At 49.7% G+C, this 22,325-nt stretch overlaps 1 protein-coding gene across 1 annotated transcript in view; it reads left to right on the top strand.

Moving 5' to 3' along the window:
• The window catches only part of LOC135217066 (kinesin-like protein Klp98A), a gene marked incomplete in the record, with an annotated part of 164,516 nt that overhangs the window by 23,292 nt on the left and 118,899 nt on the right, over positions 1–22,325 (top strand). Inside the window, 1 exon segment of the mRNA XM_064252747.1 lies at positions 6,845–6,914. Within this exon segment, the coding sequence (XP_064108817.1) occupies positions 6,845–6,914 (70 nt within the window).

Genomic DNA, 22,325 nt, shown 5'->3' on the forward strand with positions numbered 1-22,325 from the left:
CAGAAAATGCAGGAAAAAGTCGCAGCATTGGAAGGTAAGGAAAGTGAATGTGGCAGTGATATTAGTGTCCCCAGTGTAGTGGAGGGGGCGTCTGGTCGTCTCTGCGACGCTCCCAGGCCTAGACCTCTTCCAAGCTCCCTGGCCCGGAGGAGAAGGAAAGTCGAAAGCCGTACGGGGGTTGTGGAGAATCCCCAACGATCAGGAGTCCCGTCCCTCGGCAGAATCGATCGTATCGACTGCTAAAGACCGCTATAAGAGGGTCCTACGAGAGTGCTTTTCGTCGTCGAGTTCGCCTTCCTCCGAGAAAGAGGGTGGGGAAGGAGTCGAATCTTTCCCGTCCTTTGAAGAGGAGTATGCAAGAGCTGCCAGGCGCCAGGCGCCTGCTGAACATGAGATCAATTCGAGTCCCGAGCGCTTCCTCGGAAGGAGGAGCGCCTTCGGTAGTAAAGAGGGCGAGAATACAGTCAGGACTCTGGGACTGGAGGAGATCCTAGAGCGCCTTACAGATCTCCCTCTCCTAATTCGGAAGATTCCTCACCAAGAAAATTTTGAAGAATATGCAAGAGCAATTAGCCTTGCTAGTAGGAACTCGTTATAAGGAGCCTACTCGTAAGAAGGATGATAGGCTTCCTATTAAAAGATCTAAAGAAACTATCTCCTGCCAGGCGCGACGCATCCTTCAGGGGAGTTGTCGCACAGGCGGCCATCTCTGGGGGGGGCGGGGGCGGTGCGCTAGGCAGGCGAGAAGTAGGAAAGGAAGCTACTCCTGTCAAGAGTAGGGCGCCAACCAGAAGCCAAACTCCGAGTAGGCGTAACGAGCCAGGACAACATTCAAGATCTTCAATCAAGCGCCAAGAGCTGGATGAAGAAGAAGATCCTGTTAGGAGTAGAGCACTTATAAGACGGGAAAGCGGCCCTACTAAACATCAGACTGGATCTCCTCCCAAGCACCAGGAGTATTCTGAACTAAATACTCCTCCCAGGCACCGGGGGTATTCCGAAGATTATACTCCTCCCAGGCGGGCAGGAGTATTCGGAACTTAATACTCCTACCCACGCCCAGGAGTATTCTGAACAAAATGCGCCTCAAAATAAACAAGGCCATACTCCTCCCAGGCGCCAGGAGTTTTACGAAGCTTATACTCCTCCCAGGCGCCAGGAGTATGCGGAACTTAATACTCCTACCACGCGCAGGAGTATTATGAACACAATGCGCCTACGAGGCGCCAGGCGCCTGCTGAAAGAGCAGGAGCGTATTCGAGGCGCTTTGCGCCTGCCAGGCGCCAGGCGCCTGATGAAAATGCGCCTGCCAGGCGCCAGTGCGCCTGATGAAAATGCGCCTGCCAGGCGCCCGGCGGCCTGACCATGCGCCTTGCCAGGCCCAGGCGCCTGCTGAAAGCCAGGAGTATTCGAGGCGCTTTGCGCCTGCCAGGCGCCAGGAGGATCCCAAGCACGCTACTCCTCCCAGGCGAGATACTCCTGCTGTACACCAGGCGCATTCCTCGTATGAACCTGACACTCGGAAGAGAGTAAGAGAAGAGTCAGTAGAAAGGAGAGAGCCTTCTCCTTCCGAGCCTCTTAACCCAGAAGATGCATCGGAGGATGAAATGAAGGAAGGATCTTCTAATTATAAAGTCCTTTCGTCCCTTCTGTTGGAGGAATATGGAGACTCTTTGACACCAGCTGCTCCCCCCTTCACCACGTTCGCAGTTTTCGAGCACGAAAACACTCAAGTCTTCCTCTTTCCTTAAAATGAAGCCTGCCATTTCTATGAGGAGAGCGCTACAATCTCTTGACTCCTGGTTCAAGAAGAAGAAGGAGTTAGGAAGGACGGTCTTTTGTATGCCTCCCGCCAAACTTACAGGGAGGAGAGGAATTTGGTACGAAACGGGAGAGGATATGGGATTGTCTCTGTCCGTTTCAGCCGAATCAGATTTCTCGAGTTTGGTGGATTCGTCTAGAAGGCACGCCTTGAATGCAGCGAAGGTTACATGGGGGCTTTCGAAACGGACCACCTCATCAAGGGTCTATTTCACACCTTAGAAGTTTTTAACTTCTTAGATTGGTCCCGTGGGGTTCTGGCCAAGAAATCTCAAGAAAATGAACAACTCGACCCAGAAACCCTGAATTGCATCCTAGCCTGCATTGATAAGGCTGTTCAGGATGGATCAGCTGAGGTATGCTCGCTATATGGTGCAGGATTGTTTAAAGAAAAGAGCGGTGCACAGTGCTTTCCTCACAAAGGCCGTCTCTCATTCGCAGAGAGCCGCCTTATTGTTTGCGCCTCTCTGCTGAACACCTTTTTGCCATCGCAGTTGGTGAAGGACATCGCGCATTCTCTGACGGAAAAGGCCACCCAGGATCTCCTTAGACAATCATCAAGGAAGAGTAGGCCTGTGGCTAGTGAGGAGAAGAAAGTGGCTCGCCCCAGCTCAGAAACAGCCCTTTCGAGGAGGTCTTCCAACTAGACCGATCGCCAGAAGGAAGTCAACCGATAAGAGGGGCAGGTCTTCCTTCCGTGCCTTTAAGAAAGGGAAGTGAGAGTTCTGTCCTCCAGACACCCGTAGGAGCCAGGCTACAGTATTTTGCGAAAGCCTGGGAAGACTTAGGAGCAACACTTGGACGATGTCGATTATCAAGAAGGGTATCGCATCCCATTCAAGGACATTCCTCCCTTGACAACATCTCCGAGGGAATTGTCCGCCAGATACAGGGACCAGATGATGACGGACACTCTTCGTCAAATGGTGGAACAGATGTGGGAAAAAAGAGCAATAGAACTTGTACTGGATTGCAACTCCCCGGGGGGGTTTTACAACCGCTTGTTTCTTGTAACAAAAGCCTCGGGGGGTGGGGGGATGGAGACCGGTACTGGACGTAAGTGCGCTGAACAAATTTGTCGAACAACAGAAGTTCAGCATGGAAACGTCTGCCTCAGTCCTTGCAGCACTACGGCAAGGGGATTGGATGGTGTCCATAGACCTTCAGGACGCATACTTCCACATCCCGATCCACCATTCGTCGAGGAAAGTACCTTCGATTTATGTTCGAAGGCAGAAATTATCAGTTCAGGGCCCATGTGTTCGGACCTGTCCACGGCTCCTCAAGTCTTCACAGACGTGATGAAAAATGTAGCGAGACACCTACACTTGAAAGGGATAAATGTCTCAATGTACCTGGACGACTGGCTCATCAGAGCCAGGTCTCAAAAGCAGTGTTTGGAGGACCTGTTAATAACACTGGAGTTGACAAAGTCTTTGGGACTGATCGTGAACCTCGAGAAGTCACAGATGATCCCAGCCAGAACGTGGTTTATCTGGGGATTCAGATGGATTCTCGGGGTTTCGAGCTTTTCCATCGCAAGAGAGACTAAAGAAAGGCTGTGCCACAGTATCGAACTTTCTAGGGAAAGAGCGCACTTCGGCGAGGGAATGGCTGAGCCTTCTGGGAACCCTTTCCTCGCTCGAACAGTTCTTTCTCCTAGGGAGATTACATCTTCGACCGCTTCAGTTCTTCCTAAGAAGAAGTTGGAGTTGGAAGACAGGTCAGCTATCGGATACGTTTCCAATATCGGAAGAAATAAAACATCATTTGAAGTGGTGGTTGCTTCCACTAAAGGAAAACAAAGGAGTGTCCCTGCAAGTACGGAACCCAAGCCTGACATTGTTTTCAGACGCCTCGGAGGGCGGGCTGGGGTGCTGCAACATTGGGACCCAGAGAAGTGTCAGGCACCTGGTCGGACAGAACAGGTGTCATGGCACATAAATTGCAAAGAGCTCTTAGCAATTCACCTGGCGCTTAAAGAGCTTCGAACACTTAGTCAGAGGCAAAGTCGTGCAGATAAATTCGGACAATACGACAGCTCTGGCTTATGTCAAGAAGCAAGGAGGGACGCACTCTTTTGCTCTGTACGATCTGGCACGGGATCTACTGATTTGGGCGAACCAAAGGAAGGTAATTCTTCTAACAAGGTTTGTTCAAGGGGAGAGGAATGTGAGAGCGGACAGACTGAGCAGGAGATTCCAGGTCCTTCCCACAGAATGGACACTCCACTCAGAAGTCTGTCAGAGCCTGTGGCGCCTTTGGGGGAAGCCTCAAATAGATCTTTTCGCCACATTCCTCTCCAAAAGGATAGATACATTTTGTGCCCTGGTGGAGGATCCCCGAGCTTATGCAACAGACGCCTTTCTCCTGGACTGGTCAGGAATAGACGTTTACGCTTTTCCCCCGTTCAAGATTCTGGGGGAAGTAGTCAGAAAATTCGTGGCATCCGAAGGAACCAAGATGACTCTGATCGCTCCGTATTGGCCAGCTCAAATCTGGTTCACAGAGGATGATGAATGGACAGTGGACTTCCCCAGATCTCTTCCAAAAACAGAATAGATCTGCTCAAACAACCCCACTTCGAGAGGTACCATCAAAATCTCTACCCGCTCTTGCTCTGGACTGCCTTTCGACTATCGAAAGACTCGTCAGAGCGAGAGGGTTTTCTCGCCAGGCAGCAAATGCAATTGCTAGAGCCCGCAGATCATCTACGAGACGAGTGTACCAATCGAAGTGGGAAGTTTTCAGAAACTGGTGTAGGTCGAAGAAGCTGTCCTCTTCCAGTACCTCTGTGACCGAAATTGCAGATTTCCTTCTGTTTCTTAGACAAAAGTCGCAATCTCTCGGTACCAACTATTAAGGGGTACAGGAGTATGCTCTCAGCAGTCTTTAGAAACAGAGGATTAGATCTAACGAATGACAAGGATTTGCACGACCTCATTCGTTCATTCGAAACATCTAAATCACGCGAACCTAAGGTTCCAAGCTGGAACTTAGATGTGGTTCTTAAATTTCTTTCATCAGATGAATTCGAACCACTTCACACTGCTTCGTTCCGTAATATCACGAGAAAGTGTTTGTTTCTGATGTCTCTTGCAACGGCAAAAAAGAATCAGTGAGTTGCACGCCCTTGAATCAAGAGTTGGTTCTTCAAAGGAGACTCAGCAATTTGTTCATTTCAGTCCCTTTTTCTGGCCAAAAATGAAAACCCTTCGAATCCTGGCCCAGGAGCTTCGAAGTTAAAGGACTTTCTAGCTTGGTGGGGGGCAGAGAGGCAGAAAGATCCCTGTGCCCAGTTAGAGCTCTAAAATTTTATCTGGACAGGAAGAAGCAGTTGGGGGGTTCGCAGAAAAGTCTTTGGTGCTCAGTGAAAGACCCCAAGAGAGCAATGTCCAAGAACGCATTAGCCTTCTTTGTGAGAAGTGTTATCACAGAAGCTCATAAGAAGTGTCCAGATGATTCGTTAATCTCCTAAGAGTGGGAGCCCACGAAGTTAGAGCAATCGCAACCTCGTGGCGTTCCAAAGAAATATGTCACTAAAGAACATTTTGGATACAACTTATTGGAGATGCAACTCTGTGTTTGCATTCCCATTATTTAAAAGACGTACGAGTTACGTATGATAAATGCTTTTCGTTAGGTCCGTTTGTGTCAGCACAGACGGTTCTGGGTAAAGGAGAAAGCACCAATCCTTAAAATTATGTACGTAACCCTCTTGTCGGATGTGTTCTCGGGTTTTCGGTTGATGGGAGTGTCAGTTGTCGCACAGGCGGCCTTCACTTCTCTTTATTTGAAAATCGAGTGACATCTGCACTATTAGAGGGGAGGGGTACAAAAATTTGTTATTTTTGTATGTATGATTTTCGAGTTTGTGGTTGTTTGCAAAGAGTTTGGGGATAACTCTAGGCAATCTTAGAACTAACACGGGTTAGGATCGGGTGATCGGGATTGGTTGTGTGCTCCTTAAATTAGTGCGTGTTGTCATATAAGCGGATGTGCTCCCATTGACAAACGCCATTTAGGATTCTGTCGAGTAAGTGGAAGAGACCCCATCGACAGATCCACAAGAATTCTTGGCCACAGATCACTATCTCGCTAAGGTTCTTGAGATGAAGCAGACTCCTAGGCAGTAGCCACGAAAGTCTTCCATCTAAGAAGGTAGGAACTAAGGGGTTATTTATACCTACAACATATGTTGTTTACCTGTCTAGTCAGTTAGTTAGCTGTCTCTTTGCCCTCCACCAAAGGGTGTCAATCAGCTATGTATATATCTGACAGGTAAGTGAATGTATGAAAATGAACATTGTTATGATACAATAAAGTTTCATACATACTTACCTGGCAGATATATACAATTGAAGACCCACCCAGCCTCCCCGCAGGAGACAGGTGGAAGAGAGAATATGATTAGAAAACGGGAATAGTTCCTAGCCCTGCCACCCAGAGCAGGGCGGTAGATCACCTGACCTACCTGTAGCGAGTGCCGCGAAATTTGAAATTCTGTCGGGAACGACGGAGTCTATAGCTATGTATATATCTGCCAGGTAAGTATGTATGAAACTTTATTGTATCATAACAATGTCATTTTATCTTGAAAGATATAATTTCTATGCATGTATCTTACCAAGTGATTACCTGTAGCTGAAAGCTTCAGGTACTAATTACTTGGTAAGTATGTGTAAAGTATAATTTTATTATAAAGATGTCATTTTTAATATGAACTGCTTCAGTATTTGTGTATTCAAATTACTTTCAAAGTATATAATAGGTCAAATAACTTAGTCTGCTCAAAGAATGTGTATTGTTTAGATGATGAAAGTTTTTTCATCCATTATTAAGTAGTTATTTTATAACCTGAGACACCAGCAATTTTTGTGATAGTGAGTAAAGTACATAGGTCCTTCTGTCGATGGCTCTATTCTTCATTAACACTATACTCTGCTGTTTTTATTAGTAAAGTGACGTATTTGTACAGTATTTAAAAAGTATTTTGTATTTTAGAATTTTCCTCTATTTTCAGGGAGATTGATCTCAGTTCATCATGTATCATTGAAGTCGAAGAAAAGAAGACCAGACTTATCAACAGTAAAGTATGTACTGTATATTTAATATTAACCCCTTCCCTCTCACATTTTTTATCCCAAAGTCCAGTCTTTATGAAGCATATTTTTTTTATTGTTTATTTCTAAATTATATGCTAAAGTGATAAATCACCTGGAATATTTCTTCAGAAAAAAATATTTTTTTGTCAGGATAGCCTTCAACTATTACAGGCATTCCCTGGGTTATGACGGGGGTTCCGTTCTTAAGACGCGTCGTAACCCGAAAATGGCGTAAGCCGGAACGGCGTTCTTGAAAACGTCCACAGGGAAAATTTCACTAATTTGCAATTTTTCTTAGGGCCGTATCTCTAAAATTATCACTAATTTACTTTTTTCATGTGCAACACTGTGTATTCACAAATTACTGTATTTGTTCCGATACGTAATACAAACCCTCGGTCCTTTAACAATAGGAAGTAGCTAGCGGCAGCTGGAACGGTCGTAAGCTTCGAACAAGGGGAGAACGGTAGTTAACTGCTTGTCCGATCGTCGCGCGCCGCGCGACTGGGAGGTAAACAAATCACTTTTGCTTTCGGCCGTGTGTGGGAAGGACGTGTTCGTCATCGCTCTGCCCGCTTTGTCGTTTGCTTTGAGTTTGAGTATTTGCCCTCTCTTTCTGTATAAATCAGAGTGACTGTAAGTACTTGTACATTTCTTTATTGATCTTGCAATGAGTGAGGAAGAAATGGAGATATCACCGCGCCCTCCAGTCGCCCGTAGAGTGTGTCCCGGGCTGGAGGGGCGTAGATGTGGAGGTTTTAGATCATTTGTTGATGTGGACCCTCACGAGGTTTGTACTCGTTGTCGGGGGCGAGAGTGCTCCCGCAACGAGCCCTGTGTCATATGTATGAATTGGTCCGAGGCGCAGTGGGTGCTGTACGAGGGCAGGAGGAGACTTAGGCCGCCCAAGAAGTCATCGGAAAGTCCAGTGACTCCTTTGGTAACGGACACTTCGTCCTCTTTCCTGCCCCCCGGCCAGCCCCCACGTTTCGCGCCTTCCCCTGCGGGGGGGGTAGCGGAGTCCTTCTCCTCTCTCGATCCGTCGAGTGTGGATGAGGGCGCCCGCTACCCGGACGTACAGCTGTACTCGGGGTCTTCCGTCCGCTCTGGGGGGGGTGCTTCTCCCCCCAGGCGTGAGGGAACCCCTCTAACTAACCCGACTCTTGCTTCCGCAGGTGTGCCATCAGCGAAGGACGACCTGGGACAGGTGGGGAGTCGCTGGGACTGCAGGGAGTGCCCAGCATCCAAGGGTTGATTCAGCGGTTGGCGGGGTCGGCAGTGGTCACTCATGGTGCGGTGACCACTACTACAACCACAGTAACGACACCAGCATATGAGATGCCACCGCATCTGGTGTTTACGCCACATATAATGTCGGTGACACCCACGGCTGCTATACAAAAACCATTACTGCCGTGCCAAAGAGGACGGTGCCACCACCACCTGGATTCTTTGTATTGCCGACCCCGGACTTCCGCTGCCCAAAAAGTACCCCCCTGGACCTGCCGCCAGTGCCGAGGATGACGGTAACTGCCGACAGGACGCCTGGCTCCTGTGGTACCTGCCGTGCCTGCCGTACCTGTTGCTGTCCCAGCCGCTCATTCCTTTTCAGATCAGGGGCCTGCACATTCTCTTTCAGATGTTCCTGCCGTTCCTGCTGTTCCCGGACCTGTTCCTGTTGTTCCTGCTGTTGGTGGTGCTGTCACAGTCTCAGGTCTTTCCGGACAGGTGCAGTCGGGCCCTGTTGCTTCGGCAACTGCCCCGGCTCCCTCCTGGATGGAAGACCTGACGTCTGTTCTGCGGAGCCTGGCGAAGAAGAAGAGGAAGAGGAAGAAGTGTCGTCGTCGTCTTCGTCGTCTTCTTCGTCGTCTGCTGCCTCTCCTTCCCCTTGCGACTTCTAAGGCTAAACAGCCGAAGAAGAAGAAGGTTGCCTCCTCCCCCCTAAGAAGACTCCTTCGGGATCTTCTAAGGGCCCGGCTCGCTCAGGCGAGCTGGGGAGCTCTTCTGCTGGTCCTCCTGTTCCTTCGGGAACGGGGCCCGTCGCTTCTTCTGCAAAGAAGAAGTCGACGGGGACCAGAGGTGCACCAGCCTGGCTGGTGCGTCCTCACCTGGTGCTAGCGGTTCTGCCGCTAAACCAGGTTCCGTCTCGGCCGCTCTCTCGTTCGCGAGAAGCACCGAGTGGACGCTCTTCCAAAGAGGACCGTCCAGCCAAAGTTTTGACGCCCGCCCGAGCTCGCTCGCCGTCAAGACAGCGGCGCGGAGCAGAAGACTGGCGAGAGTCGTGCACACGACTCTCGCCAGGCCAGTGGACGCTCTCGCAGCGATCAACTGGCTGCTCGGGCTGACGTGACGGTCGCTGACCGGCCACGGGTTGAGGCGAGGAAGGAGTCCCACGGCCGCCGGTACCAGCCACGGCTGGTACCAGCGGTTTGACGCGCCGAGAGGACGCTGGCCGTCGGGTCTGACGCGACAGAGAGCCTAGCAGGTCACCCGTCCGCCGCTCCCGATGGGACCGGGCGGAGACGGTGACCAGCGGCAGCTCGCCTGACGCTAGAGATCGGTCTCGACGTTCTCAGCCGAGCCAATCGCCCCAGGCGAGCGGCAAGGCTAGGCCTGCTGCCCGACCGTCACCGCGGGTTGACGATCAGCAGCAGCCTCCACGCACGCTGGTCCGGCCAGCGAGCGAGGGGGGAGCGTCAGGTCTGCCTCTCCCGTACCTTCAACCTCCTCGGGCTATACTGGGAGGAGCGAGGTACCGAGGAGCGATCACGAGAGGTGCGCCGCTCGTGACCCAGGCTATGACGCCGTACGGCTCAGGCACGGTCTTAGGACCGACCAGAACGTACGCGCAAGTAGTTGGAGGCGACCGTCATGGGGTCTGTCGCTGTTCCTCCTTCTGAAGGAGGGGTATCGAGGGATATGCTCTTGCTGGAGGGACTGGACGGTCCTACTCCACAAGACGCTGTAACTCCTGAGATACAGAGGAACTTCGCAGAGGTCATTAAGCTGATGCGTCTGCATAATGACCTTGCGGAAGGATCGCCGCTACCACCGGCAGAGCCCACGTCCCGGCTCGAATCATTTTGGGGTCCCAAGAGGGAGCCCAAAATGATGGTGGGGTTGCCACGATCGGAGCTTGCGGACTCGGTCCTGGATCAGGTGGAGAATCTCGTCTCCCGGACGGGAGGACTCGCTAAAATCCGGGACGGTCCTCTAAGCTGCTTCCTCCTCCTCTACAGCGACAGAGGCGATTTTAGTGCCTTCGGAAGACCCGAGATACTGCCGAAACAGGTTAACCCGGAGTTAGCGAGGCTGACTCCAGGTGTGTCCCTGCAGCAGCTCCTGTCGGAGAACCTATGGTTCTCGCAGCAGGAGGCACTTGCCCTGGAATCTACCGCTATGGCAGCATTCCAGGCAGTTTCCTGGTTGGATTTGTGGTCCCTCTCAACACAATATCCAAAAGTAGCGGCCGGCTCTGGGAGTTCTGCTCTCGAAGACGACGCTTCTTTCAGGAGACTGTGCCAGTCTGGAGGAAGAGCAATCTCTTACCTCGCCATCAGACTGCTAACCTGTGGGCCAAACTTGGTTCTTCGACGTAGGGACGCAGTCCTTACCCGAGTGACCAAGGGGGCCGGGCGTGAGGCGGCACTCGGGCTACGAAATGGACCTCTTAGGAGTTCCCCAGCTCTCTTTCCTGGAGAGATGGGTGGACGCTGCGGTGGAACGGCGGCGCACTGACGAGAGTGACCGCTTAGTCCACCAGGCAGTCTCGAAGGTTTCTGGGCAATCTCGAGTAACTGCGGCCAAAACCAAAGAGCTTGGCTAGCGCTTCCACGGCGGCGAAGACGGTTGCACCGTCCAAACCCCGTGTGAAGACTCCGGTTGTTTCAACTTCTGCTAGAGGAGGCCGCAACCAGCCTCCTCCCAGCCCTCCTTTCCCCGAGGAGGTGCTGGAAAGAAGTCGAAACGAGGAGGGAAACGCTAGGGACGGCGTTCCCCCTCACCTGCTGCGGAAGTGGGGGGGTGCCTAGCGAGCCATTGGGCGACTTGGCAGCGCTACGGCGCCGAGAACTGGATAGTAGACGTCCTTCGGGAGGGATATCTGCTACCCTTCGAGTCTCGGCCCCCCCTCATCTCCAAACCGGTCCATCTACAGACCTATGTCCGGGGATCAGCAAAGGACAACGCTCTTCGACAGGAGATCAAGACCATGCTGGCGAAACGAGCTGTAGAAATCGTGGAGGACAGTCACCGGGCTTTACAGCCGCCTCTTCCTAGTGGAGAAGGCATCGGGGGGTGGCGTCCGGTGATAGACCTCTCTCCCCTGAAACGCTTCGTTCGCACGACGCGGTTCACGATGGAGTCGGCACGCTCAGTGCTCGACTCGATCAGGGGGAACGATTTCATGCTTTCAGTGGACTTGAAGGACGCGTATTTTCAAATACCCATCCATCAGTCCTCCAGAAAGTACCTCCGCTTCATCTTCGACGGGACGGTGTACCAATTCAGGGCACTTTGTTTCGGTCTCTAACACCGCCCCACAGGTGTTCACGCGAGTGTTCACTCTGGTGTCGGCTTGGGCCCATTCGAACGGGATACGTCTTCTGAGGTATCTCGACGATTGGCTAGTCCTGGCGAGCTCCCGCTCGCAGTTGCTACAGGACAGAGATCGACTCCTCAAGTTTTGTCGCGATCTGGGGATCGTGATAAACTACGAGAAGTCCGATCTCGAACCCAAGCAGAAGATGAAGTACCTGGGTATGCTGATAGACACGGTAGCAGGGCAAGTCTTTCCCGCAGACTTGCGTATCAGCAAATTCAGGGAGGCAGCCGGCAGGAACAGGCAGCACAGCAATGGCAAGTCGTGATCGGCCATCTGTCGTCACTCGAGAAGTTAGTCCCTCACGGGCGTCTTCACCTGCGGTCTCTCCAGTGGAGACTAAGGGAGAGTTGGTCTCAGGCCAAGGATCCTCCTTACTTTCCCGTGGCTATCACGGACAAGGTGAGGCAGGACCTAGCCTGGTGGCTCGACGACAAGAACCTCTTAAGAGGAGTGCCATACGCACTCCCCCCCCCCGGAGATGCTTCTGTTTTCAGACGCATCGACCGAGGGATGGGGCGCACACCTGGAGGAGTTGCTGACTGCAGGTGTGTGGGACCATCACGAAAAGCACCTTCCATCAATGTCCTGGAACTCAAGGCGGCGTTCAACGCTCTCCAAGAGTTCAGGACCGCTTGGTGGGACACTCAGTGGTGTTGATGTGCGACAACACCACAGTAGTGGCATATGTCAACAAGCAGGGGGGCTGGTGTCTCTTCCGCTCCATCAGTTGACGGTGCAGGTGCACGAGTGGGCCACGGCTCACTCGATAGAGCTGTCAGCACGCTACATTCCAGGCAAGAGGAATGTAGTAGCAGACAAGCTCAGCCCGCCGGGATCAGGTGATAGGGACCGAATGGTCTCTACACCAAGACGTAGCGGAAAGGCTCTTCAACCTGTGGGGGCGACCGGTCGTAGACCTGTTCGCCACCCGGCACAACAGAAAACTTCAGGTTTTCTTTTCAGCTGTGCCGGACCCATGGGCAGCTGCAGAGGACGCTCTCCAACACCCCTGGGACAACCTCTTCGCGTACGCCTTTCCTCCCTTCTGTCTGATTCGGAAAGTGATCAGTCGAGCGCTGGTCACTCCCAATCTCAGAATGATCCTGGTGGCTCCCAAACGGCCACAAGCCGTTTGGTATCCGGACCTGCTGGCTCTTCTTGCGGACGCACCGAGAGAGCTACCCACTTGGCACAACCTTCTAGCCCAGCCACACGTAGAACGGTACACCAAGCAGTCCAGTCCCTTCAACTTCACGGCTGGCTGTTATCCACCATCTCTTGCGAACGAGAGGCTTTTCTCGTAGCGCAGCAACAGAGATGGCTGGACACGTCCGACAGTCCTCTGCAGCTGTGTACCAGGGGAAGTGGGCCGTCTTCTGTGTTGGTGTCGTAGACAGGGTCTGTCTCCTCTCAGAGCCACTCTTCAGCAGGTAGCGGATTTCCTCGTGTTTCTTCGCCGAGAGAAGCTCCTCTCAGTACCCACAGTTAAAGGATATAGAGCCGCCCTGGCTCTCGTCCTAAAGCTGAGGGGACTGGACATCTCGAATTCGTTCGAGATATCCTTGCTAATGAGGAGCTTCGAAAGGTCTTGCCCACCCAGGGAACTCAGGCCCCCTGCGTGGGATGTGACTCTCGTACTTAGGAGTTTGACTCGAAGACCATTCGAGCCGCTCCGAGAGTCGTCAGACAGGGATCTGACCCTCAAGACCCTCTTCTTGCTGGCCCTGGCATCGGCGAAGAGAGTAGGGGAACTACATGGCCTTTCTTATGATGTTAAACATACCAGAGGCTGGGGATCTGTGACGCTCGATTTCGTCCGAACTTCGTAGCTAAGACTCAGAATCCGTCGATCCCTGACGACAGGTTCGAGTCTTTCACGATCCCCTCCCTCCTGGACTTCACCGATAACGATGCGGATGAGATGCTGCTTTGTCCTGTGAGGGCGCTACGGCGCTCTGAAGAGAACTCGACATCTCAGGCCTGAGTGTCGACGCCTCTTCGTTAGCACTGGGGTTACCAAGAAAGAAGTCTCCAAGAACACGCTTTCTTTCTGGCTGCAGTGAGGTGATCAGGAGAGCGTACGAAGCTGATGGTAGCGACGACATCCGTACGCTCCGACCGAGAGCCCACGAAGTCAGAGGTATCGGACCCTCTTAGCGTTCCGTAAGAACTTCTCCGTGGCGCAGGTCCTGAAGGCAGGTGTCTGGGCCAACCAGACCACCTTCACGTCCTTCTACCTTCGGGATATTGCCCACAAGTCCTTGGATACTTTTTCCTTGGGACCTGTGGTGGCTGCTCAACACGTTGTGTAAGCTTACCCAGCACCCGAGCAGGCAGAAACAGCATCGATTCCTGGTATGACTGGGAGAATGAATGCGTGTGAATGAGAGAGTGACTGGCTTCTCTTCACCATCTTTTTCTACCTCTACCTGTGGGCAGAGGGATACGGTCGTTACCTTGCTGGAAGGGAGTCAGATGCAGTAAGCTATTCAACAGAGCTCCATCCTACCTCTTTAACTAGAGATAGGAGTATATATCCACCACTTTCTCCAACAAGGGGGAGAAAGTGGATGCCGACATGAGACAAACCCATTACTTTACATTTGCTCATGTAAAAGGAAAAAGTCTTACAATGCTGGTACAAAGAGATACGCTTGCCTCTCTCTTAGTACTCGGCCCAGAGGTCTGACCATTGATCCTGCGGTGCACACCCGATCAATCGGACAGAGGCTTGGATCCCTCCCTCGCTCTTACGACCAGGGAGGCATTCCAGGGATGGACGAACACCAGTCTGTTCATCAAAAGACTCAGATTCCTCCCACCAAGAAGTGAGTCTTCCTATTGTTAAAGGACCGAGGGTTTGTATTACGTATCGGAACCAAATGACAATTTGTCGAAGTTGCATTTTTCCTAACTATACAAACCTGAGGTCCTTTACATATAGTCCCTCCTCATGCCACCCCTCACTCTGCGTATTTTGCATGGGCCAAAAGCAAAAGTGATTTGTTTACCTCCCAGTCGCGCGGCGCGCGACGATCGGACAAGCAGTTAACTACCGTTCTCCCCTTGTTCGAAGCTTACGACCGTTCCAGCTGCCGCTAGCTACTTCCTATTGTTAAAGGGCCTTAGGTTTGTATAGTTAGGAAAAATAGCAATTTTCGACAAATTGTCATATTTTCATTAAAATACAAGAGAGAGAGAGAGAGAGAGAGAGAGAGAGAGAGAGAGAGAGAGAGAGAGAGAGAGAGATTACATAAAACCATTAAATTCGTTGACCATTGTATGGCATTGTTAAGCTCCAAGTGTCACTGGAGTTATGAGGTAGGGAAATTGATACAGAAAAAGACAAAGGGAAGAATTTTCTTTTGAAATTAGTTATCATATTATTACTTCTTCTATTATTATTATTATTATTATTTGAAAATATAATAAAAATGTGCATCTACCATAAAAATTCTCCTCATCTCAGTAAGAAAGAGGAATTATCCTTACAAGTGAAATGGAAAGGTCATTTTCATCTCTTTAAAATACGACCATTAGAATTTTGTAATTAAAGTTTTATTATTATTATTATTATTATTATTATTGTTATTATTATTATTATTATTATTAAATAAAGAAATTATCAATGAACATTTTACATACTAGTACCATAAAAATTCTTTCATCTTGGTAAAAGAGAGAGAGAGAGAGAGAGAGAGAGAGTGTTTATCTCTCTCTGTTCTCTCAAAAAATACTTATAACGCTTCCAGCGAAAGAGAGGGAGGGAGTTACCACTATGACACATTATTATCTTGTGTGGCAAGAGAGAGAGAGAGAGAGAGAGAGAGAGAGAGAGAGAGAGAGAGAGAGAGAGTTAAACCTTAATTAAAAGTGACATGGATGGATTAGTACATATTGTATTTCTTTAAAATACTATCACATATGAATTTTGTAATTACAGTTATTATTTATTATTATTATTATTATTATTATCATTATTATTATTATTATTATTATTATTATTTGAAAGTATTAAAAACAAATAGTACAAGTACATAAAAAAAATCTTGAGTTCTCAGTAAATGAGAGAGAGAGAGAGAGAGAGAGAGAGAGAGAGAGAGAGAGAGAGACGAGAGAGAGAGAGAGAGAGAGAGAGGGGGGGGGGAAGGAATTTCCATGAACACCTGATTGCAACACTGCAGCTCTTCCCCCTCCTCGGCTGTCACAGAAACTTGATATATCTGACAGTTTAGTACCTGGATCTCGAGAAAAGGTTACTGAAAGAAGGACTGGGATTCCTTCATTCTTCCATAATTTTTTAAATATAAGCTAAATCTTACTAATTCACTATGGTATTTTCTTTAATGAATTGATATTATTGCTGTATAAATTAATATTTGAAAATAGTAAATCATTATTTATTATACAAAAAAACATACATCTTGTAGTAGAGAGAGAGAGAGAGAGAGAGAGAGAGAGAGAGAGAGAGAGAGAGAGACGAGAGAGAGAGAGAGAGAGAGAGAGAGAATTATTATTTTTATTATGTGATATCATTTCAACTTCTTAAACTTACTAATACAGTATTAATCAAAATTAATATTTGAAAATTAGTAAATCATTTTTGTATTATAAAAATGTATTTAGTCATGAAAATAAACATCAAAATACACTAATTAGTGATTATTTTCGTCGGAAAATACAAAGAGAGAGAGAGAGAGAGAGAGAGAGAGAGAGAGAGAGAGAGAGAGAGAGAGAGAGAGAGAGAGAGAGAGAGAAAACTATGGTTTTTTATCCAAAGTCTAAGTAGAGTATAAATGGATTCTTTAAGTGAAATAATGTTTCAATGATATTTTGCTGTTTTGTATTAAAGGATATGTATACTGTTTGAGAATGCGTTCCTTATCCTTGACTATGGTTACCATACAGTTTAATAGCGTAAATTAATTTATGCGCCCTCCGCTCTAGTTCTGCGTATGAGGTATCGTTAAAAAGCATAAAAAACCATCGTAACCTTGGAATTTGCGTTGTAATCTTACCAGAAACTTAGTTTTGTTAATTATGTATACTGGAAACAAGCAATGATTTGTTCATTATTTACGTGTTTGGACTGTTATAAACTGCGCATCCCAAGCTAGTGTATTCATTCGCTCGGAAACTAGTTCCGCATATGAGGCGTCACCAAAAAAATTTAAAAAATACGACATAAAAAAAGTGTCGAAAATCATCATAACCTCAAAATTTTTGTTGTAATTTAACCAAAAACTTATTTTTATTAATATACTGTGCTAAACTATAAAGGATTCTTATTGTAGTATGCGTTTTTTAAAAGCGTCGTTAACTCGGAGCGTCGGAAGCGTCAGCGTCGTAACCTCGGAACAAGCGTCGTAACCCAGGGCAGATTTTTGTACATGAACTTCCCTGCCAGATATATACTTAGCTTAGGTCTCTGACGTCACGACAGAAAATTCAAAACTCGCGGCACACGCTACAGGTAGGTCAGGTGATCTACCTTACCCGCCGCTGGGAGGCGGGTGTAAGAACCAGTCCCTTTGGTTTCTTGTCAGATTATTTTCTGTCGCCGGCTGGACAAACACCTGTTGTTCAGTCCTTACGATAGTTGAAATTCGTTCTCGTTGCCGACGATTTGGATTTTGGTGAAGTACCCTTTGGTTGTTGGCTTGGCATACGCTTTTTGGACTGTTTTTTGGAATTTTCTTTTGGATTTCTCTTACATATCTATAATCATGGATGATTCTGAAGTTAAGAAACCTAGTTTATTTAGGGTTTGTTCAGAGAAGGAATGTAAAGTTAGGCTTCCTAAAGCTGCATTAGATCCTCACTCGGTATGTGAGTCGTGTAGAGGGAATGAATGCTCTTTTTATTAACCCTTGCAAAGAGTGTGAGAATTTGGATGAGGATGGTTGGAAGGACTCTCTCTTCTTATGTGAGAAAGTTAGAGAAAGATAGGGTGCGCAAGGCTTCTTCAAAGAGTTCTAGATCGAGGGTGGGTGAGTGAAGTTGACGCTGAGAATCCTGTAGTAGAAGTAGTTCCTTCTCCAGTTTCAGCCCCTGCGCCCAGCTTTGAACCGAAGATTCGTTTTCGGAAGTTGCTTCTGGGAGAGCCTCGATCAGGAGTAAGGAGAGCCTCGCTCGCTCTCGACAAGGTAAGAGTGATGATAGTGCAAGTGATCAGTGCAGTGCCCTAGTAGCAGTGGAGGGTGCGTCTGACCGGCTCACTAACGCTTCCAGGCCTAGACCTCTTCCAGACTCCAGACCCAGTGGAGGAGGAAAGTCGAAAGCCGCAGGAAGGTTAGGGAGAACCCCCACCGGTCAGGCGTCCCCTCGGCAGTTCCTGTTGCTCGTTCCCAGGCTGCCTTGGATCGAACCAAGAAGGAGTTATTGCGCCAGTGCTTCTCGTCATCTTCGTCGCCTTCTCCTCAGCGTAGATGGAGCGCATCGGGGTCGTCTCGCCCTCTCAAGAGGCCCTGGAAGGATCCTTGCGCCCCTTCCTTCCAGCCCCGAATCCTTCGCGGAAGAGCCTGAAGTGGAACGCAAGAGAACCAAGATTTCGTCCTGTTACGCTTCTCCTGTTCGCTCTCGGGACTTCGTCCCCTGTAGAGGAATTTAAGAGATCTCCTGCGCGTATCCTGGCGGGTGTGCAGGCGCAGATTGCGGCTTTTTAGCAGAGTCTATTGCCGGGGACTTCTCATCGTCGAAGGACGGCCTCACTTCCGGTGAAGAAGTCTAAGAACGTTCCTTCGGCTAAAATCTCCTTTGGCTAGAAGAGCTTTGAGCCTGTTAGTAGGAGTTCAGAAGTGCAGGCTGGAGCTCGGGATCTTTCTCGAGTAGGCTCTCCTCTCTTCCCAGCAAGAGTTTGTGAGCATGTATGTGTAAGGAGCCAGGCAGGCTCTCTCCTCAGGATTTCCGCTCCTCTTCAGTTAGGCGTCAAGAGCTTGACAGACGTCAAGAGCCTAGTTTTTTTCGTCAGGAGCGAAGGAAGAGTTCTTTCGCCTGGTGGCCACTCTCCTTTTGACGGACGCTCGGAGCCTAGTAGGCAGCAAGAGCCTTAGTAGGCGCCAAGACCCTAGTAGGCGCCAAGAACTGGTAGGCGGCAACGGAAGTTTTTCTCCTCCGTTAGAGCACTCCCGAATTGGATAGGCGCTCAGAGCCTTGTAAGCGCCGCGCTTCTGACAGGGATTCAATCTGTGGATGTTTTCTCTCCCCGTGGCAGGGCGTCAGAGCCTGGCAGCGTATTGAGGATGGCAGGCGCCAAGAGCCTAGCAGGCGCGCAGAGAGCTGATAGGCGCTCTCCCTTATCCAGACGCTCTTCTGTGGAGTTAGATCTGTTTCCGAGACGGGCCCTCCACTTGTAGGCGCTTCCTAGTAGGCGCTCTCCTAGCAGGCGCTCACCCAAGTAGGCTCTCTCCTGGGAGGCGCTCTCAAAGTAGGCGCTCTCCTAGTAGGCGCTCTCCCAAACTAGGCGCTCTCCCTCAGTAGGCTCTCTCCTTGGGAGGCGCCTCTCAAAGTAGGCGCTCTCCTGGTAGGCGCTCCCCGTGTAAGCGCTCTCCCGGCCGGTGGTTTTTTCTTCCAGTAGGCGCCTCTCCGAACAGGCGCTCTCCAAGGATTAGCTCTCCTCCCGGGCAGTAGAGCTTCTAGACGTCATTCTTCGGAAGAATTTGTTGCTGATTCGGAGGAAGATTTGCCCAAGGATGCTTCGGTTTCTTGTATAAGAGACTTTACAGACCTCCTCTTGCAGATTTTTGGGAGTCTCTTTCGGCCGTTGCTCCTCCGTCTCCTCCGTCCTTATTTTCAAACGACCAATACGGCTAAGAAGTCTCGGTCGTTAAGATGAAGCCTACAGTGTATATGAAGAAGGCTATGAAGAACTTTGACGACTTTGGTTGCTTTCAAAAGAAGAGAAGGGCAAGACAGTTTTTTCTTTTCCCCCGTTTTCCAAGCTGACGGGTAAGATGGGGTTCTGGTACGAGTCAGGAGAGCCCTTGGGTCTAACTCTCCCTCTTCTGCAGACTCGGACTTCTCTTCGTTGGCGATTCCGCACGTCGCTCCGGCGCTGAATTCTGCGAAGACGATGTGGGGTATGAGCGAGTTTGGATCACCTCTGAGGGAATGTTCCGAGTCTTAGAAGTTTTTTTAACTTTCTTGACTGGACCCTGGGAGTGTTGGCTAAGAGGGACTCAAAGAGCAAGACACTCTTTCGCCTGAGACCTCCATGCAGTTCTGTCTTGCATGAACAAAAGCAGTGAGAGACGGTTCCGGGGAAATTGTTTCTCTCTTTTTGGGTGCAGGAGTGGTAAAGAAGAGGGCCGTTTTCTGCTCTTTTCTTACCAAGGCGGTTTCTCACGCACCGAGCTTCCTTGCTGTATTCGCAACTTTCCCCGCAACTCTTCCCCAAGAAGACTATTAACGATATCTCCAAGCTCGTTATCAGCAAAGCGACGCAGGATATGCTAGCTCGCTCGGCTAGGAATTCCGAAAACCTTCGTTTCAGCAGAAGACGAAGAAAGAGGCTCAAAGTAGGCAAGAACCCTTTCGAGGAGACCTTCGTCTCGCTCTTCTTCCTCCAGAGGTTTCGAGACCACCTAGAAGAGGAAGGACCTTCTCCCGGGTCTTGTTAGGGCCAAGAAAATAGTTCGGGTGTCCTCCAGACAACTGTGGGTGCCAGACTTCTGAACTTTGCAGATGTCTGGCACGAAAGGGGGCGGACAACCTGGTCCCCCCCCCCTCGCGATCATCAAGAGGGGATACCTCATTCCCTTATTTCGAGACCACCCTTGACCACCACTCCAAGGGCACTGGTGCCTAATACAAAGACCCACTGATGAATCAAGCCCTCGCTCTAGCGGTAGAGCTGATGTTAGAGAAAGAGGTAATAGAGATTGGTTCAGGACCCTCTTTCAGCGGGGTTCTACAACCGTTTGTTCCTAGTTCCCAAGACTCAGGAGGATGGAGACCGGTTCTGGACGTGAGCGCCCTGAATGTCTTTGTGAAGAAGAGGAAGTTCGCTATGGAGACGACGTCTTCAGTCTTAGCAGCTCTTCGTCCCGGGGAATGGATGGTGTCACTGGACCCTTCAGGACGCTTACTTCCATGTGCCGATCCATCCTTTCTTCTCGCAAATATCTCAGATCATGTGGGGAGGGAACGTTTTTCAGTTCCAGGGCCCCTATGCTTCGGCTTTCCACGGCCCCCCCCAAAGTATTCACAGGACTGATGAAAGAAACGTTGCCCAGTTGGATTCATCTCGAGGGAGTGAGGATTTCCCTCTACTTGGACGATTGGCTTATCAGGGCCAAATCCAAGGAGAAATGTCTGGAGGACTTACGAGTGACGTTGGATCTAGCAGCTTCTCTGGGTTTGCTAGTGAATTTCGAGAAGTCACAGCTAATCCCCAGTCAAGAGCGTATTATCTCGGGGATTCTGATGGCTTCTCTGTTTTTTTCGGGCGTATCCGTCCCCAGAGAGGATAACCCGAGGTTTGGAGAAGGTAGCAATCTTTCTAGAGAAAGAGGTATGCACAGCGAGGGAGTGGATGAGTCTGTTGGGACACTCTCCTCTCTGGAGCAATTCGTTTCTCTAGGAAGGTTGCACCTCAGACCCCTACAGTTCTTCCTGACGAGGAACTGGGGATCGGAAATATCAAGGTCTGGACTTTGCGTTCAAGATTCGCAAGAGAAAAAGGAGATCTACGTTTGGTGGCTAGACCCTCTATTGTTCAAGGAAGGCCTTTCCTTGCAGGTTCGGAACCCCAACCTAGTATTGTTATGCAGACGCTTTCGGACAAAGGTTGGGGAGCTACTCTCGGGTCGAGAGAAGTGTCAGGCACCTGGATGGGGGATCAGGTGTCCTGGCACATCAACAAGAAGGAGATAACAGCGATTTGGTTAGCTCTCAAGACCTTCGAACCCCTCGTAAAAGGGAAATATGTTCAGATCAACTCTGACCAACACAGCCCTGGCTACATTCGAAAAACAGGGGGGGGACTCACTCTTTTCTCCCTATACGAGACAGCGAGATCGCTCCTTTCTTGTGGTCAGAGGAAAGGAAACATAGGCTTCTCACCAGGTTCGTACAGGGAGAAAGAAATGTCAGAGCGGATCTGCTAAGCAGAGGAATCAAGTCCTTCCCTCAGAGTGGACTCTGCACGCGGACGTATGCCAGGAACTGTGAGGACGTGGGGCAGGCCCCATCTCGATCTATTTGCGACCTCCAGGAATGCGCGGATAGATCTATACTGTCCCCTATTGCAGACCCAAGAGCAGTGGCAATAGATGCATTCCTCATGGGATGGAGGAATCTGGGATCTTTACGCGTTCCCGCCTTTCAAGATTCTAGGGGGAAACGTTAAGGAATTCGCAGCGTCAGAGGGAACAAGGATGACGTTGATAGCTCCGTTCTGGCCCGCCCACGACGGTTCACAGAGGTACTGGAATGGCTGGTGGATGTCCCAAGATCCCTACTTCTAAGAGTCGATCTGCTCAAACAGGCCCCACTTTTCGACAGGCTTTCACAAAAACTCCCCGCTCTCAGTCTGACTGGATTCAGACTATCAAGAGTCTCGTCAGAACTAAGGGCTTTGCGGCAAAGTCTGCAAGGGCTATTGCCAATGCACGTTAGACCTTCCACATCTAGAGTCTACCAGTCGAAGTGGGATGTTTTTTTTCGACGCTGGTGCAGGACTCATAAACGTTTCCTCCTCCAGTACCTCTGTGAACGAGATTGCAGATTTCCTATCTTCCTGAGGGAAAAATGCGGTTGGTTGTCTCCACCATAAGGGGTACAGGAGCATGCTTTCC

The sequence above is a fragment of the Macrobrachium nipponense genome, chromosome 7, assembly GCF_015104395.2.
Source record: "Macrobrachium nipponense isolate FS-2020 chromosome 7, ASM1510439v2, whole genome shotgun sequence".
Taxonomy (NCBI): domain Eukaryota; kingdom Metazoa; phylum Arthropoda; class Malacostraca; order Decapoda; family Palaemonidae; genus Macrobrachium; species Macrobrachium nipponense.